Source organism: Notothenia coriiceps, unplaced genomic scaffold (assembly GCF_000735185.1).
Source record: "Notothenia coriiceps isolate Sejong01 unplaced genomic scaffold, NC01 NC01_scaffold00015590, whole genome shotgun sequence".
NCBI lineage: Eukaryota > Metazoa > Chordata > Actinopteri > Perciformes > Nototheniidae > Notothenia > Notothenia coriiceps.
Genome location: NW_011348291.1, coordinates 203,795 through 220,879, shown reverse-complemented (window position 1 = coordinate 220,879; position 17,085 = coordinate 203,795). Strand labels below are relative to the sequence as shown.

At 41.8% G+C, this 17,085-nt stretch overlaps 2 protein-coding genes across 2 annotated transcripts; one reads left to right on the top strand and one right to left on the bottom strand.

The window, feature by feature from the left end:
- Window positions 1-304: 304 nt before the first annotated feature.
- fam78bb (family with sequence similarity 78 member Bb) lies at window positions 305-4,677 on the top strand. Its single transcript, XM_010775213.1, has 2 exons — window positions 305-1,541; window positions 3,507-4,677. Exons 1-2 carry the CDS (start codon window positions 1,162-1,164, stop codon window positions 4,027-4,029), a joined length of 903 nt encoding a protein of 300 aa, XP_010773515.1. The 5' UTR covers window positions 305-1,161; the 3' UTR covers window positions 4,030-4,677.
- Window positions 4,678-9,506: 4,829 nt separating this feature from the next.
- On the bottom strand, window positions 9,507-17,085 carry slc35a3a (solute carrier family 35 member A3a). Its single transcript, XM_010775212.1, has 8 exons — window positions 16,673-17,085; window positions 16,349-16,558; window positions 15,362-15,516; window positions 15,074-15,196; window positions 12,249-12,420; window positions 10,565-10,683; window positions 10,281-10,414; window positions 9,507-9,778 (listed from the first exon to the last, which is right to left on the bottom strand). Exons 2-8 carry the CDS (start codon window positions 16,536-16,538, stop codon window positions 9,688-9,690), a joined length of 984 nt encoding a protein of 327 aa, XP_010773514.1. The 5' UTR covers window positions 16,539-16,558; window positions 16,673-17,085; the 3' UTR covers window positions 9,507-9,687.

The window sequence follows — 17,085 nt, the reverse complement described above, 5'->3', positions numbered from 1 at the left end:
GCTGACTGCCATCACCCAATCAAATGTCTATCAGAAACCCGATCTCTTTCTAGAGTTTATTCTCAAAATGCATTAACAATAAGAGATGTATTTACAATAATATGTCAATAAGCACAACAAAAGGTCTAACGATGACAACAATCATGTTTTAAATGAATCAAACACTACCTATTGCTCCTTATCCTGCATCCCTATTAAAACAAAATCACAACCCATCCATTGTCAGCTTATCCGGGCTTTGTGTACTTTGTGTCTACAAGATTAGAAAGCATTATGGCAGTATGGAGGCAGGGGGTCGCAGAGATACTACTGTGCAGACACTCCTACGCCTAGTCTCCCTCTGCGCTGATTGGTCTATTCAGCATCTTCAGCACCACGCAGGCTGGACAGCGACACATAGCCGTGCAGCTTCCACCGAACAAGGATGCCGAAAGAGAGGCATATACGGTTACTATGACACTGTTCATCTGATATTTGTTTAGCCATAATGTCATTGTTTCACCGTCTGCAACAATGTTTTGACAGCCGGTTTATGTGCACCTCATTGTCCCTCCCGTTTTGATCGGGAGGGACCCGCCTGTGTCGTCTAACTCTGCAAGAGGAATCTGTTTTTTCCGCCTCACAGATGCTCGGACTCCCAGATTGTGTTCGTTTCACCGGGTTTCCCTCCCGTCGAGTCGACAGGCATGACGGACAGTAACGCCGCTGCTCATGTTATAGGCAGCAGCAGCATCTCATGCAGAGTGCCGCATCAACAACCCGACCACCGGGTCCCCCTGCCGGCGCCCCGGTGTCCGCCGGTCCCCCAACGCCTGTTGTGACATGACAGCTCGGGGCAGGAAGAAGAGGATCAAAGGTTACTGGCAGGGGTTCAAGCAGGAGCGAAGACGGGTCGGATCCTCGAGGAGAGCAGAAGCAGACAGTTTAAAAGGAGGGGATAGAATCATACATGTGTCAAAATCCACTCCATTAGGGTGTTTCTCTTGCGGCTCCAGAGGGGTCAGAACACCGGGTTTAGCCACGGAGCAGCGCCCCTGGAGCCCGTTGATGTGCCCAAACATCAGCAAGGCACAGGGGCATTGAACCCACCTCCCTGAAGCCTTTCTGATTCGGGCCTACAGTGAGGTAGTAGCACCCACCTTTGCCTTACAGTTTCATCTGATGCACGGCCTCATAGTGCTGATCCTGGTCGAGTCCCAGACTGCAGCGCAGTTCCCCATCAGGACCGGCCGGCTCACCTGGCTGCTCCTGACCCTCACCTTCACCTGCACCGCCATGGGCTGCATCCAGAGCATCGCCTGTAACAAGTCTCGCATCAAACGGGAGAACATCGTGGTGTACGACCTGTCCGCCACCATAGACCACTGCCCGACTATCATCGAGGAAAACTCCCCCATAGTGCTCCGGTACAAGACGCCCTATTTCAAAGCCTCAGCGAGGATTGTGATGCCCCCCATTCCGCGCAATGAGACATGGGTGGTGGGCTGGATCCAAGCGTGCACACAGATGGAGTTTTACAACACCTACGGAGACGTTGGCATGTGAGTTTACACTTGTATCACCTATGTGCCAATTGCATCCCTGTGACGTGTTTTCAGAGTGTGGTGTGCATGCTTGTACACTGTGTACACACGCTGAATTGCATTAGAGGAGCATTTGCGGAGGACGAGAAAGTACTCAGATCTTGTACTTGTAGTAAAAGTATAAGTACAAGTGTCTGCCATAATTTAGTCCTGCAATCAAAATGTTGCAAAAGTACAAAATTATAAGCATCAAAATATACTTGGAGTACCATAAGTAAAAGTACTCATTATGCAGATGTATCCATTTCAGAATAATATTTTATACGTTTTTATTATAATTATTGATACATTAACGTGTTTATCAAAGCTGGTAAAAGTAGAGCTAGTTTTAATCACTTTGTATACTGCAGGGTATCTTGTGAATGTAACTCTAGATGTAACTAAAGTATTTTAATTGTTGATATTTCACATTATTAATCTAAATCAGCAAAGTAACTAAAGGCATGAAATACATGTAGTGTACACGATTTACCTCAAAATTGTAGTGGGGTGGAAGTACAAAGTAGCAAAAAATGGAAATACTCAAGTAAAATACAAGTCCCTCAGAATTGTACAGTACTTGAGTAAATCTACTTAGTTACTTTACACCACTGAGCATTTGTGCAGCCAGCAGGTTAACTCTGCTTGTCAGCCTCCTTTATTCAAACGCCCACCGACAGATTCTGTTCCTGTGACTCTGGCACCTAAATATAAAAGCTGCTATTAGAGAAGCTAAACAACGTTGATGCTCACACACACACTCAAACTGTGCCCATGGAGACATGTCCTCCCCCACACCCCAACAACACACACACACACACACATTATCTGGAGGGCATATGTGAGGGGGTGTTTAATCCCGCTGCGTTGATGGGTTTAGGGGTGAGAGATTGAGCTTTAGGGTGGTTTTAGGATTGGTCATGAAACGGGAGCACCAGATGACAGATAGAGTTTGGCACAACAAAGAGATTATGATAATCCACTGACACACTGAACCACTAGATAGCATTTAGAGGAGGCTACTGCAAGCCTGTGTCTGGAAAATCATTTGAAATCCTTTCTGAAATGATGGTGTTACTTCCATCACATCCCTTGTAAATGAAAATGAACAACTTTCACCTCAGACACATCCCAGAAAGCCTTGTGCACAAGCAAAGAAGAGCAACCTCAACACCAAATAGTGTTGCTGCTATCGCTTCCAGATTGACTTGCTCATGTTTCCTGCTGTCACACCAATGATTATTTTATTCATCTAGTTTTCTATCAAGGATTAAGTCAAAGTATACTGTCAAAAATGGGTAAAAATAACTTTTAAAATGTCCGATAGCCTATGATAACATCCTTATAATGCATGATTTGGCAATACAAGAGCCCTTAACCCAAAGAAGCATTACATTTTCCAACATACCATACATTACAGATGCTGGACCCTTGGTGTTTTAGCCGGATAATACCAAATAATTAATAGTATAACTCTTAATGCAGTAGTCTTGCTGCAGTAATGCAAGGCAACGAAAGGCAAGTCTATACAACCTTTAAAACAACATCCAATTCAAATTGATTTACAAAAAACATTAGAAGCATTAAGACATAGTGCAAAAGAAACACATGAAACAATTACATTTAAAATAAGTGGGCCCTATTAGGCTTTTTTTTCCCTGTAGTGTGTTATATAGGTTTTCGTGCATGTAAATGGTCTGCAAATCTCCCACAAACTCCCCCCTGCCTTAAACGCCTCCATTGGACTCTTTTGTTTACTCCTTTAACGTGGTGACATAGTGATATTGTGTTGCAGCTCACTGTACCTGCAGTTGTCTCATGTAGAACTGCTCCACTGTGCTTTACACAATATCAGGTTTAAGCAACACAGACACTAATTACAGATTAGAATCAATTGCCCAGAAACAAAGTTACCCAGAAACCTCTCTGTCTGTCTCCTCTCAGGTCGAGCTGGGAGCTTCCTCAGCTGCGAGAGGGTCTGGTGAGGGCCATCAGCGACTCTGACGGTGTGAGCTACCCCTGGTACGGAAACACAACGGAGACGGTCACCATTGTGGGCCCCACCTCCAAGCCATCCCGCTTCATCGTTAGCATGAATGACAATTTTTACCCCAGCGTCACCTGGGCTGTGCCGGTCAGTGAATCCAACACGCCCTTACTGACTAACATCAAAAGAGACCAGAGCTTCACCACATGGCTGGTGGCGCTCAACACCACGTCCAGAGAGAAGATCCTGCTCCACAGCATCAAGTGGAGGATGAGGGTGGACATCGCGGTGGACCCCTGCCTGCCTCTGGGCTGCAGGGCCAGGCTGGTGGGCCGCGTGCACCAAGACCAGCCGAGGGTGCTGAACCGCATGGAGCCCATCCCTCCGAACGCCATGGGGAGGCCCAACGCCAACGACGCCCAGGTTCTGATGTGGAGGCCGAGGAGAGGGCCTCCGCTGGTTGTTATACCATCCAAGTAGATCCTGGAGAGCATCTGATTGGTTCGTTGTTCGTTACATCAGATCATAGGGGAGTGAAATGGCCAACAGGATAATCAGAAAAAAATAGATAAAACAGACAAAATGAAGATCTATAAGAAGAATGAAACTTTGAAGATGCAGTTTTTTTTGCGTGTAATATATCGAGGGGACAACTGCCTTAATTCCCCACCGCTGCCTTTGACGATCCAGAAAGTATTTGGTCTCCCCTTCTGGTGCTGTTTGGTAATCAAACCCAGAACAACTGAGCTAAGCTAACTTTGAAAATCTTTCATTAATGCTGGGATGTAACGCAAAACCTTTCCTGTAGCTACTCAGGCCCAGAAAGAAACACAGACCCAGTCTAAAAAGGTTCATCTTAATGACGGCATAATGCGGGCCTGCTCTGTACTGTACAGTAAAGTGCTGAGTAAGGGAAGGTGATAGCGGTGATACATTGCTGCCGGTGTATTCATCACGGACAGAGAAAACTAAAATATCACCCGAGATGTAACTGGATGATGTGCTTTCAGAGTGAATGTAAAGGATTGTGTGTTTGTGGTCGTGTGTTTTCTATTATGGAGACCCAGGGTTGGGTCCAGACTTGCTGCTTTGTCACACCAGACTGCCTCACTCACACACTCTCTCACACACACACACACACACACACACACACACACACACACACACACACACACACACACACACACACACACACACACACACACACACACACACACACACACACGGCCTCATTTGTGATAATGCTACAGGTATGGCCATATTTCAAGATGATTAAAAAAACTAAAGATTGTCAACACACATCCTCAGAGCTACTTTTCTTTTCACATATCACAGAAAATGTAGAAATCGCAGCTTTTGGATTTCGATGACATGCACACGAGCTGTGCATTGAGAGGAATCTTAAATGAAGCCCTGCAGCAGGATTTTATGTTTTTCAATCACGAATGGCCAGTTCATCCAAGCTGCAGAGCTCCCCCTCCCTGCCTTCTGAAAGCCAGTGATGCCTGTGTTGATGACAGCCTTCTACAGTAAAACATTGTCTTTCCCATGTCCCAACTAATCAGATTTAAGGAGAAGAAGCAAGGTTTCTTTATGTTTCCGAGTAGTACAAATGAGTGGCTTCAAGTGGGCAAACAAAGTCTTAAGCCAGTCAGTATTTCTTGTTTAAAAGCAAATATTACAGTCAACTGTATTTACACTAATTATAGAATAAGGCCACTTGAATTACACAATTACAGGTTATTGGGATTTTTTTTTGTTCTAGTTTTTAAATATCTGTCAGTGAGATTTGTGGCTCCCCAATCAATTCAATTCAGTTTTCTTTAGTGATCACAGCTTTGGACAAACTGGATCTAATCAAGTCCACAGCCATGCTAGCATCCCCTTTGAGACTGTAGTTAAATTCTAACCTGGCAATGCTTACATGCTAATTAGAAAGTATGTTTACCATTCTCCTAGTCCACCAAGTTCTGCTGAGTTTGATGGGATACCTCGGCCTTAAAGTAAAGTATAAGAAGAATTTGATTTGGGATTTTTGAGCTAGTACAAACATTTGGTTAATCACCAAAGTTATCACAATTCATCCTCTGAGAAATGATTATCTCACTGCCCATATAGTCTTAAGCCTTGGTATGATTTTAACATTTAAGGTGCATAGAAATCCAATCCCCAGTACAGCCGCCTTGAATTAGCTATGGAGACCGAAAGTGTTTTTTTTACCTCTTTTACCTTAAGTGGCCATACGATGAACTCATTTGCATTGTTTGGCACTTCCAGATTGGCTATATTTTCCTCCTCGAGGTAGCCAGTTAAACAATCCACAGATTTTGCGTTCATAGGAACTATTTCTTCAGGAAAACGATATTGATTTTTGTAATGGAATTTGTCTAAGTCTTGGACACAAAAAGTGACAAACCATTCATCCCCATTGGATTGAGTAAAGGCAGAAATCCCAGTGACAGGTATCTAAGAATCTGAAAAAATGTCACTTTCTACTTGGCTCGATACTGACAGGAGTAAGATATGTTTTTTATTACAATTTGGGTGAAGAGACTCTTTAAAGATTGTGCAGTGTTTGGTTTGACATACATCTTCTTGTGCCATTATGATCTTTTCTAAAGAAAATAAGTGTTTTTATGAAGATTCATGCCTAGGTCTTTACTTTGTGTTTGTACACACTCAGCGAGCCGGTGAATCAGGTCAAGCTGAAGTGCTGAGCTGGTCCAGATTAGACAGAGATGAAGAGAGAAGGAGGATGTAACCATAACATTTTACCCATGCTGCTGCTTTTCACTCCTGCTGCAAACCGAACGAGCCTTCACACACAAACTCAACAACATGCCTATTGTAGCCACGACACAGGAGCAGTTAGCGAGCCCATGTAGACAATCAAGGGAAACATCTAGAGCAGCATCTTTAACTGGAGAATCAAAAGTAGGTTTGTGACTATCAGAGGATTGAGGCATTTATAGGGGGAAATAAAGCGGAAACCTTTTTCACATGTTGCCCCAATTAGAATAAAATGTTAGTGAAAATACATTTATACTCGACCACGAGGCCACACAGTGTGCTGTCTGTGTGTATCAGGGCCTCGAGTGTCTTTTAACAGATGTGCCTGAGGACTGAGCGGTGTTTGTTCTGCATATTGAATGGAGTCTAATGAAGGTATTGGTGTAAAATAGCTGGGTAATGGTGTTTTAATAAGAAGGACATGAAACTCTGCCGTGTTACAGTCCTTTCTCTCAGACTGTCTGGCTTTTGCATGCAGTGTTTTTAAAACTCATTAAAACAAATGCCAAAAATATCAAAGTGTGAATTTATTCAAGCCATGTAGTTTCGCATTTCTGAGGCGACGTGCCAAGTATTAAATTAGACAAGGTAGACTTGTGATTGTGGGAGAAAAATAATCTGCAATCAGGGGGACAAGTATGCTAAAAGGCTCTGTGATGCATTGAATATAAAGGATATTGTGTTACTGCAGTGCATGGCAGAATTTAAAGGGGACCTATCATGCAAAATGCACTTTTTGATGTCTTTTATACATAAATATTTGTCCCCTTGGTGTGTCGGGGGACTCACGCAGCGTAAGGAGATAAAACCCTCTCTTTTCCTCCATACCCAAATCTTTTAAAAACGGGGGTACAACGAGCGGATACAGATTTGCTGCCGATATGATGTCAAATCAGCGGCGGACCCACAGAAAGTTGCTATCAGAAACAATGCCTGACGTGTTTGTGGCGTGTAATATGGTCTGTGTTTACATTAGCAAGCCTCGCTAACACTCAGAGCTAACCTGTACTGAAGAGCACGTGTTTAAAAAGCAGGAAATAAAAAAAGAACTCACCTTGTGATAAACCCGCAAGAGAAAAAGCATTTGAGCTCCATACTGTTTCAGAAATAATCCTTGATGTGGTTTAGAACAGGATGGCGTTTTATCACAACCAAATGTAACTTTATCTCCGGTAGAATTCTGATCAGGCATTAGCTCCGCCGCCTCTTTTTCTTTTTCAGGCTAAGGACCCAAAATCCGCATTTCTCTAACAGGGCTGCAAAAGAGGGGTATGAGCAGTATGAGGCATGGCTACAATGGTTGATCTGTTTGTTATTTTAATCAAAAAACTTCCCAGACATGTTTTGTATAGTTATGGCCCTACAATATATTTTTACAATATAGCATAATAGGTCCACTTTAAAGCAAGTTCAGAAGACTTATGATTGAACTGTTGAAGATGTGTGTCCCGAAAGGTCAAAAACGATGCAAATACAAAAACACAAATGCGCCAAAAGGCCAAAACACATGCAAATATAGAAATATCTTCACCAACTTGACGAAACATGCGCAGCGTTTACTAAAAGCGCTGTATAAACAAAACACTGAAAATACTAATCATAAAGTTGGCCAACTGTTCACTATGGAAACTAACCTAAAATGTAAGATTTATTGGCTTATTTTGAAAATGTGATCACATGATTCCTTTCGATATTATTGAAAATCTGCAGTAAGCTAGCTAGTTATCGTAGTAGACCTAGTAATTTCTAATATACCGACCAAACACCTACAATTATGAAACAGGCCAACTGTGAGAGTGACAGTTGGCAAACTTTAAAATCTCAGAACATCAACAATTACTACGGCCCCGGCTGTGTGCATCACCTTTTAGTGTCCCCGTTTCCGTTGTGTTTTGAGCTTCTTGCAGCACTTTAAGTAAACGCTGCGGGTGTTTAGCCAGTTTGTTGAATATTTTCTAAACGCTGTGCATGTGTCGTCAAGTGGGTCAAGACGTTTCTTCATTTGCATGTGTTCTGGCACATCTGGGTTTTTCGTTGCAGCGCGTTTGCTCCCGTAGACCAACCGTATGTTTCAGTGCAGATACACAGTGAATTCAACACAATAACACAGTCAGAAAAGTTAAATGAAACATATTTTTCTTTTATAAAAGATTGAAATAATAGTAGTTAAAATAATAAACTTATTAATTATACCCGCTTTATCAAGAAAATAAATCATTCCAAAAGAATGATAAATAATGCCTCATGTCTGATGTCAATTTTGATTACTTTGCAACAACAATTAACAATATACATATATTGTTCAGAGCACAGGACTTAAAGAGCTGGATGTTTACAATTAGTGGCTTTGGAATGTCATATAACTTTCTAATTAATCATTCATAAATCAAACAGACATTTCATTTAGATTACAATTGAAATGGTGCTGATTATTAACGCCCATGATTAACATAATTTCAAGTTATACATACAAATCAAACTGTCCTTCTTACTTAAAGAAAATCTAAATCTTCCAACCATAACCCCTGTTACAGTATTTCTGATTAGTTTCTGTATCATTTTATTCATACACCCAGATGACTTTAATAGAGTAAACTGCACCACAGCAGACAGACAGTAACTCTGTCACCGTACATGCTATCAAAGACGTCCTGAAGACTATGTGTTCCCTGGCAACAAAAACTGTTTCCAAAAATAGCTGAACCAAATGTAACATGGGAGACATTTAGGCAGCAATACTAGTTATGGTCACTGAAACTACCACAGCCTAAAGGTGCGTTGAGCGTTAATGGAAACAGGTTTGCAAGGAACAATGGCTGTGAAGGCTTTGAGAGAGAACAGGAAAGACTGTCAGAGCAATACATACAGCGACTCTGAAAGGAACAAGTCTAAATAAATGTTGGTTTTGAAGAGAAACGTCTGCATGGCTGCCTCTGTAATCCTGTTGTGTATAGGTGTTTCAGATATGGCAGTAACAGTGACAGGTAGCTCTTTATGAAGACAATCAGTCGGTCCAAGAACACCTCTCCGGACCTGGAGGTGTGGCAGCCAGGATTGTCTCTACAGCGGAAAGAAAAACATACAATCCTGTTTCCCCAGTTTTCGTCTCAGCTGAGGCACTTTTGGTGAGAGACCCATCTCTGCGATTTGCTTGCTTTTTATTTTGACCCTTATTTTTGTCCTGAACGTCTTACACACCCCCCCCCTCCTCGTCTTTGTGATCACACTATATGATAATGACCTTTGCCTTCGTTTTTCTCCAGCTCTCTGTCCTCCTTTCAACTCCACGTCTTGACGCTTGAACAGGACCTCATGCTGCTGCTGTAGTGTCAGCCGGGGGGGGGGTCTTTACGCCCTACTGGGGTTGGGGGACGGCTTTCCTTCGTAGCCGTAGAGGAAAGTGGCCGTGATGACCAACATGGCCCCCACGAAGAACACGCTGTGGACGACAGACGACAAAACCCATCAGCTCGATGTACTTTATTGATCCAAATTTGGGATTTTCTTTTGTCCCAGCAGCATGTAAACAAGGCATTGGACACAATTTGATAATGAAAGGGAGTAAAAAAGAAATATAAACATCTCAGAATAGAAAATAAAACCGAACTTAAAAACTAAGATATATAAATAATGACTGTGAAAGATAAATATCTGAAGGCTATCTGTGAAATATAGACCCTGAAGGGCCAATTACAGCTAACCCAAATAAAAAAGCAGTATATTATTAACATTGAGTGTGCAAGAAATAGCCTATTCAATTAAATATCAATGCACAGTGTGAAGAAATGATATACAGATGGACGGATTATGATTTTGAATGTAAAAGTGTCCAGTTATCGAAGCAACATAAAAGAAACGATGGAGCTGTGAGTTGTCTGCCAGCCAGAGGTGATTTGTCAAACAGAGAAGGAAGAAAGTAAATGAGTGGGTGCTTCCTTTACCCAGTGGGCTCGAAGTCCTGTAGCCAGAAGTAGGATATAAGCGTTGACAGGATGATGGAGAGCGATGTTGCGAAGCCCTTCAGGATATTGTCTGCGTACTTGATGACCGCTGCTATGACCAGACCACCCAGCGCCTGGAGAAAAAACAAACACACGGACGCAGATGGACGAAAGCATGAGCGGGCCGAGAGGGCCTCTGATCCATGAAAAGAAGAGTGTGTTACCCCAGAGGCTGGATGTTAGATCTGACAGTTTGGTGAGGGAAAACATATCGTGAGCGTTACCTGCAGCACTACAACGGCCCAGGTGACGGTGTTGTATCCCTGGAACATCCCCGACTCCCTCACCCTCTCTCCATCGTAGGCCATCATCCCAAAGAGGCCAAACACCAGGCCGAACATCCCTGGAAAACACACACAAACATCATTAAGTGAGCTGAAGATCTGTCTAAAGATATCATCCCGAAGTCATCAGAATAATACTATTACAATATGGTCAAAGGATAGGGAAGGTCATGTTTTTTCATTGGCTGAAACTGTCACTTTATCCCAACAAAATTAGAGGTTTTCCCCCCAAATGAAGACAAAATCAAATCAAAAACTTCTATCTAGATCCATATTGGATCACCGCTGCCTGGTTTGACAGTTTGCCGTTAATAACTCCTGGCTCTGTCTGATTGATTATTTCCTTTGTGTGCGCTGATTTTTACAAACTAAATGATCTGTTCTCATGCACTATTCTCAGGAGCATACAGTGACAGTTAAGGCAAATATGATCAAAGTAATTTTGTCTCTCTTTAACAAAGAGAAAGAAAATCCAACATTGCTGTGTATTTGAACAGCACACAGGGCTGCATGCAAGTAAAGCCTGCAAGCAAATTAACATTTGTTAATGAGTTGGTCCTTGCGCCTGGCCAAGGAATATTCAGCACATAACCAAAACAAACACACCTTTTCATTTCACATTTTGGTTGAGTACCGATTAAACAAACAACTTTCTGTCTTTACACTAAAGAAGGTTTAACAGTCTCCTGGCTCTAGCTTCATATTCACGGCCCGTCCACACAGCGGCGTGGGTTGAAGCTTGCCGGTGAGCTTGTCTGAAACTCAACCAACAACCAATCACATGAATCTCCCGCCCCTGACACACAAGCAGCAGTTTGATTGGCTAGAGCTTGTACTGGCATATGATTCGATTGGCTGACGCTTCTGCCGAGGCTTCAAAAGTTGAACATTACTCAACTTTTGCAGCGAGCCACGCCAGCAAAGCTCCGCTTCCCACAATGCAGTTCGGCGAAAAGTGACGTCACCCCATTCAAAGTGAATGGTGAAGCTTTCAACCGCTGTGTGGACGGGCCGTAAGGGTACCTCTTTCAAGGGTTACTTTATATTGCCTAATTTGTCTTTACAACACATCAAAGCCCAAATATATCCACTAACAATCATATGAAATAAGACACATGGCTGGCATTTAACTTGTCAAATGACTTTAACAATAGGATTATAAAAATGATTCAACCAAGAGTTTTAGCATTTATTCCCCATGTCCTTTATCATTTTTCTTGAAGCACTCTTTTTAACAGAAACAACAACAAGCCACACAGCATTTTCCTCCCTGCTCTCGTTGCAGATCTAGGCTCCAACCCTCATTGCAGGTGAAAAAGCTCCAAGCTCACACCAGGAATCGTAGGAGACTTAACACATGCCTCACGCGCTCCAGGGTAAAAATAAACTAGACAGGAACATTCATCTTAACAGAAACACATCGGAGGTAAAAAGCCCAGCTGGCTCTCTGCGCGGGGAAGAAATGAAACGCACAAAAGCTCTCTTCAGAAACACAGAGGTATTTTCAACAACATCTCACTACAGAGTTACTTTGTTGACGGACATGCATTGATTAAACATCATACACTCACATTTCCTCTGTGAGAACATGGTATATGGATCAGACTGATGGAGGGACACTGACCTAGCTGGATGTTGCGCACCCAGACGCTCTGCTTGCTCTCCTTCAGGATCTTCTCAAAGTAAACCCCAGCGAAGCCACTGGAGCAGCAGGCCACCAGGACGGCTGCCACACCGACAAACTGGGAGCCTGCAGAGACCTCCTTCTCGGGGCCCGCCATAGACTCAGAGGGCCACTGCAAACACAAGAGGAACACTCGGGTTGTAATACACCTCAATTCTAAGAGATCACTTATGAGCTTGGAAAGGCTAGTTAGAAACAAAGGTACATTTAATTGTTTTTTCAAATGGGATAGCTAAGTTGCCAAAACAGACATATTAAAATTAAAATCCATCGGGAAAGCTAGACGGTTGACTCTAACAGGCAGAATGTGTAGGATTTACCGACAAATATTATGTAGCCTATAGACTCAAATACAAAAACAATCCCCTTTAGTCATTTTACATGAATTCTGCCTGTATTTAACAGGGTTTGGGATGTTTTTGAGTTTTTGGAATGTGTGTTTATGAACTGCTCCCGACAAATGCTACTCATTCTGACTTTAAAAGTTAAAAAAAAGTATATATAAAAAGGGCATAATACTGAGCTAAGAGTGATCAGAAGTTAATAAAAGAATAGAAATATGCAGTAACAACAAAATAATATACTGTTTTCCACTTCTTCCAGTTAGTACAAAATGTAGCATATACTAGCTAGATTTATACTTAAATGGAAGTTATGAGGGAGGTATCAATTCTTTCACTTTGCTTCAGGCAAGAATTTGGATGAGCAAATTTGCCAATTAATAAACATTTCTAAGAATAAAGAGCAGTTTCTATTAAAAATGTCCTGTATTGCCCAATGACTAAGTATCTAAGTTCCCATTAAATGTCTACACGCATGCACTTAATAAGGTCTGCACCCTCTGTAATGGTGAACAATAAAACGCTCTTAGAAGCCGGACTGCTGGGTGACTCAATTTCATACAAATGCATCTTCACAGCTTTGCCAAGTTGTAAAAGTGCTGCAGAGCGTTATGTGCTGCAGTAAGCAGGAAATTGGGTGCAAAAAAAAAGATGATTATTGTTGTGCGTAGTAAGAAAAATATTGTAGCTACTGCACTTTTCCTTTGGATAAAAACACAAAATATCCACACAAGTCCGAGCCATTCTTTAAAAAGAGATATTTTCAGTATGTTAACAACTTTTGGAACAAGATGCCTGCCTCCTCTTTACCCCCTCGAGTCGCCAAAACAAACCCAGCTGAGTGAGAAGTAACAACAGAAACCTTGAAAATGAAGTGAAAAGGAAATGTTGTAAATCAAAATAGGCCAACTATTTCTTAGCATGCCACCCCATAGACCCTCCAGAAAAACGTGGGCAAAAATCCTTGATTATGCGATTAAACATGCAGGGTTTTTATGTGATTTTATGCGGTGAAATTGCGAAATATGCGGAAAGTTGGGAAATATGCTAAATATGCGGGAAAAAAGAATAACAATTTTTTTAAATATTGGGCTGTCTTATTTATTCTCTCTCACACACAACCTGCCACTAACGTTAAACCCCTTTACTATTCAATTAAACAAATTCAAGTTTATTTATTGTAAAAGCAATTGGGCTATTTTAATCTCACACACACACACCACCTGTGAAAATACTAACTGACTGGTATTTTCTTTGTTTTCCTAAGGAGGCGGAGGTGATATCACAACAGTCTCTTGTTACCGACACATTCACAAACTCGTCCCTCATAGCGAGCAGTGGCCAATATTTATTCAGAGATCCAGTTCAGGCCTCTTAATTAGGTTTTTATTTTTCTAACCACATAACTCCCACTGAGATTTATTTCTATATCAGGCCACTAGAAGAAATAAGAGCTTGCTGTAATTAATTAAAAACACAAACTAGGCAAGCTTCCAGTACAGAGCTGAGCTAATGCTTAATTAAACAAAGTATAGGATTGGCTATATCTCTTTCTTCTTAAGATGTAAAGGGTATTTATGACATGGTGTCTCTAAAGCCTTCAGCAGTAGAGGAATAATGCTGTAAATGACCTTATGAAATCTACATCTGGCCAGATTGAACTAAAACTATTTCCAGCTGAGGAATGCATAGTCCTTTTTTTTTTAAACCGAGTAGCCTTCCAAAGTCTATAAAAAGAGAAAATACCCACTGCAACTATCCAGATCTCAAGGATACATCTTCAAACGTCTTACTAGGGCTGCTCANATTAGTCGTATTTTAAATCGCGATTACGGCTTGCAACGATAACGAAAACAACATCATCTAAATAAAATGATTTTTTTTGTATTATTACTTTTTTTTTTTTTTTTCAGTTGAATTATACTTAAAGTTCAGGGTAATCAACTGTTAAAAACATACTGTTCACATTTTTTCTCTCCAATAAATGGATGTTTTCAAAGTCAATGAATAATCGCATTTAATAATCGCAATTACAATTATTGAACCAAATAATCGAGATTATGATTTTTGCCATAATCGAGCAGCCCTACGTATTACAGCGCAAATCGCAAATATATTGAGTTTACAATCATATAAAAACCACATTTGGGTAACATTGGATGTAAGAGGATAAGGATTACACTGAATGTATAGTAGTAACTATTTTAGAGGATGAATAGCTTAAGACTGCATCATAACTCTGGAACAAAAGGGCCCTAGATCATACAATACATGTTCCTAGACTTATAGGATGTGTTCTCACAGTTATTTCAACATTAGGAGAAACCAGAGAGGATGTTCCGCGGGCTATTTCAAGATGACGGTGAAATATTGTGATCTCAATTTCAACAAGGTGGAAAAGGAAAAGTAGAAGCTGTACTGGACCTGCACAAAAGCCACTCCAGCCATGAGGATGAGCAGCGAGAGCCACTGGTATACGCCCAGCCTGCGTCCCAGCATGGACACGGAGAACAGAGCCGTGGTGAGGATCTTCAGCTGATACGTCACCTGATGGAGACAACGGGGGGGGGAAACTGCCATCAACAAGGATGTGCGGATTGCTGAATGTCTCAGAAAGACACATCAGCACCTGTGTGTGGTACACTGAGTCATGCTGTGAGTTATTTATGTCTTGATACGCCTTCTCCTCAGACCCAAGCGGCCCGGCTGTACCTGGTAGGTGGCAGCGTCAAGGTTGGACAGGGCGACGTACAGCAGGTTGTTCTGCAGCGTGTAGATCCCCGAGGGAATCGCCAGCTTCAGCGTCTCAATGGGTTTATTGGCAATTTCCTGACGCAGAATGCTGTTCAGAGCTCGCCAGCTATAACCTAAAGACAGGAAAAACAATTACCGATCAGGGACGGCAAACTTTTTTAGATTGAGACCCAAAAAAGAAATGTGCCATCTCACAGGGACCTACAGATCAAAAAATATCATGATTTAAAAAATGTATATGACATTTTTTATTTACAGAATAATAAAAATATACATCAAAGCAATACTGTTCTTAAACATTTAGTTAACACACTCTCCTTTCTATTTATATCCCTCTGAACTCTCCATTTCTAACCCTTTTACTTTGTCTCTCATCTATCTATCTTGGACCTTTACATGTCTGAATTGTCATACTTACGCAAAGATGACAAAGCAGTGTGTTGTAAGTAAAGTTTTTACTTTGTTGTTTTCGATGTACTCGTAGTAGAAGTGGTTTGTAGTGCAGAACACTATATCTTTCTGAAGTAATAGTAGTTCAATGGCTATATGGTATTGTTTTAAAAAAAGAAGAAGCTGTACCTGTGTAGAATAACATCCAATGTCAGTCTAGGTTTCAGATCTGAGGGGCTTCCAGGTTTAACATTATTTAGTAAATAGCTTTTTGCAGTAGGAAAGGTGTAAATCAAATATAAGGAAATGCCCCGTCTTAGATTTCTGTTATTGAAATCTAGCTATTTTCTGTATTCACCAGACTGTTCCAGCTGTTTTATTACATGCCTTTACCCACTTAGTCATTATGTTACCTCAACTAATGATCTATCTATACAGTATATCAAACTCTTCATTGTGTTGATTCAAAATCCTTTAGAAATATCGTGATACTTTCTTTATTCTCAAGTGAGGAGGTGGTTTGGTGATATCTGCGTTGTGTTGGTGTTCACTCACTGTGCTCTTTAAAGACGAGCAGCACACAGGTAAAGATCTTCATGACCTCAGCCACCACCACGGCGGAGGAGGCCAGATACCGCGGGCCGTCCGCCTGCAGGGTGCGGGAGTACCGCATGGTGAGCACCAGAGAGGTGGTCTGGAACACCAGCACGCCCAGAGAGAGGTACTTCAGCCGGGTAGAGGCCATGGCCACAGGTCGGTGTGAGGCTGGACACAGAAAAAGGTAACAGGACAAAGTCCAAGTCAAATGTTAGGTTAAGTGTAAGCTTAGCAAAGTCAGGATTTGAGGATATTTAGGGGAAAAAATTGGGTAATACTCACTGAGCAAACAATGCTGAGAAGAGAAGTCGCAGTTGGCTCGTATCCAATGGCGCTTTAAAAGCAACTTTACAGATAGTAGATATGCGTCTCTACATATAGTAACCCCGTCTTTAGGGTTGAATCGCCGGGTGGTGTGTGTCCTCAGCAGGTGTCTCACAGACCAGGTACTGGAGGCTGAACCCAGCTGTCAAAACAGCAGCATTTCAAGTCCATTGACCCGCACTGATATCCGCCGTCTGCTGCTGATAGCTGCGCGTTATCTTATCAGTGTTTCTGCACCACCGGCTCCATCTTTTACCGCCATTACGGTGTGACTTACCACAGAGGAAGGAGGAAACTATGCATAGAAAGTCTACAGAAGGATAGCAAATCTCATCCATGTGAAAAAATATCCAAATCCTGGATGACTTCCG

Excerpts from the sequence above, each read along its gene's own strand:
- slc35a3a (XM_010775212.1), bottom strand. The coding sequence starts at position 16,538 with ATGGCCTCTACCCGGCTGAAGTACCTCTCTCTGGGCGTGCTGGTGTTC. Across the intron at positions 15,517-16,348 it reads GCTCGTCTTTAAAGAGCACA|GTTATAGCTGGCGAGCTCTG; the intron begins GTGAGTGAACAC and ends TCCTGTCTTTAG. Across the intron at positions 15,197-15,361 it reads TTGACGCTGCCACCTACCAG|GTGACGTATCAGCTGAAGAT; the intron begins GTACAGCCGGGC and ends TGTCTCCATCAG.
- fam78bb (XM_010775213.1), top strand. The coding sequence starts at position 1,162 with ATGCACGGCCTCATAGTGCTGATCCTGGTCGAGTCCCAGACTGCAGCG. Across the intron at positions 1,542-3,506 it reads ACCTACGGAGACGTTGGCAT|GTCGAGCTGGGAGCTTCCTC; the intron begins GTGAGTTTACAC and ends GTCTCCTCTCAG.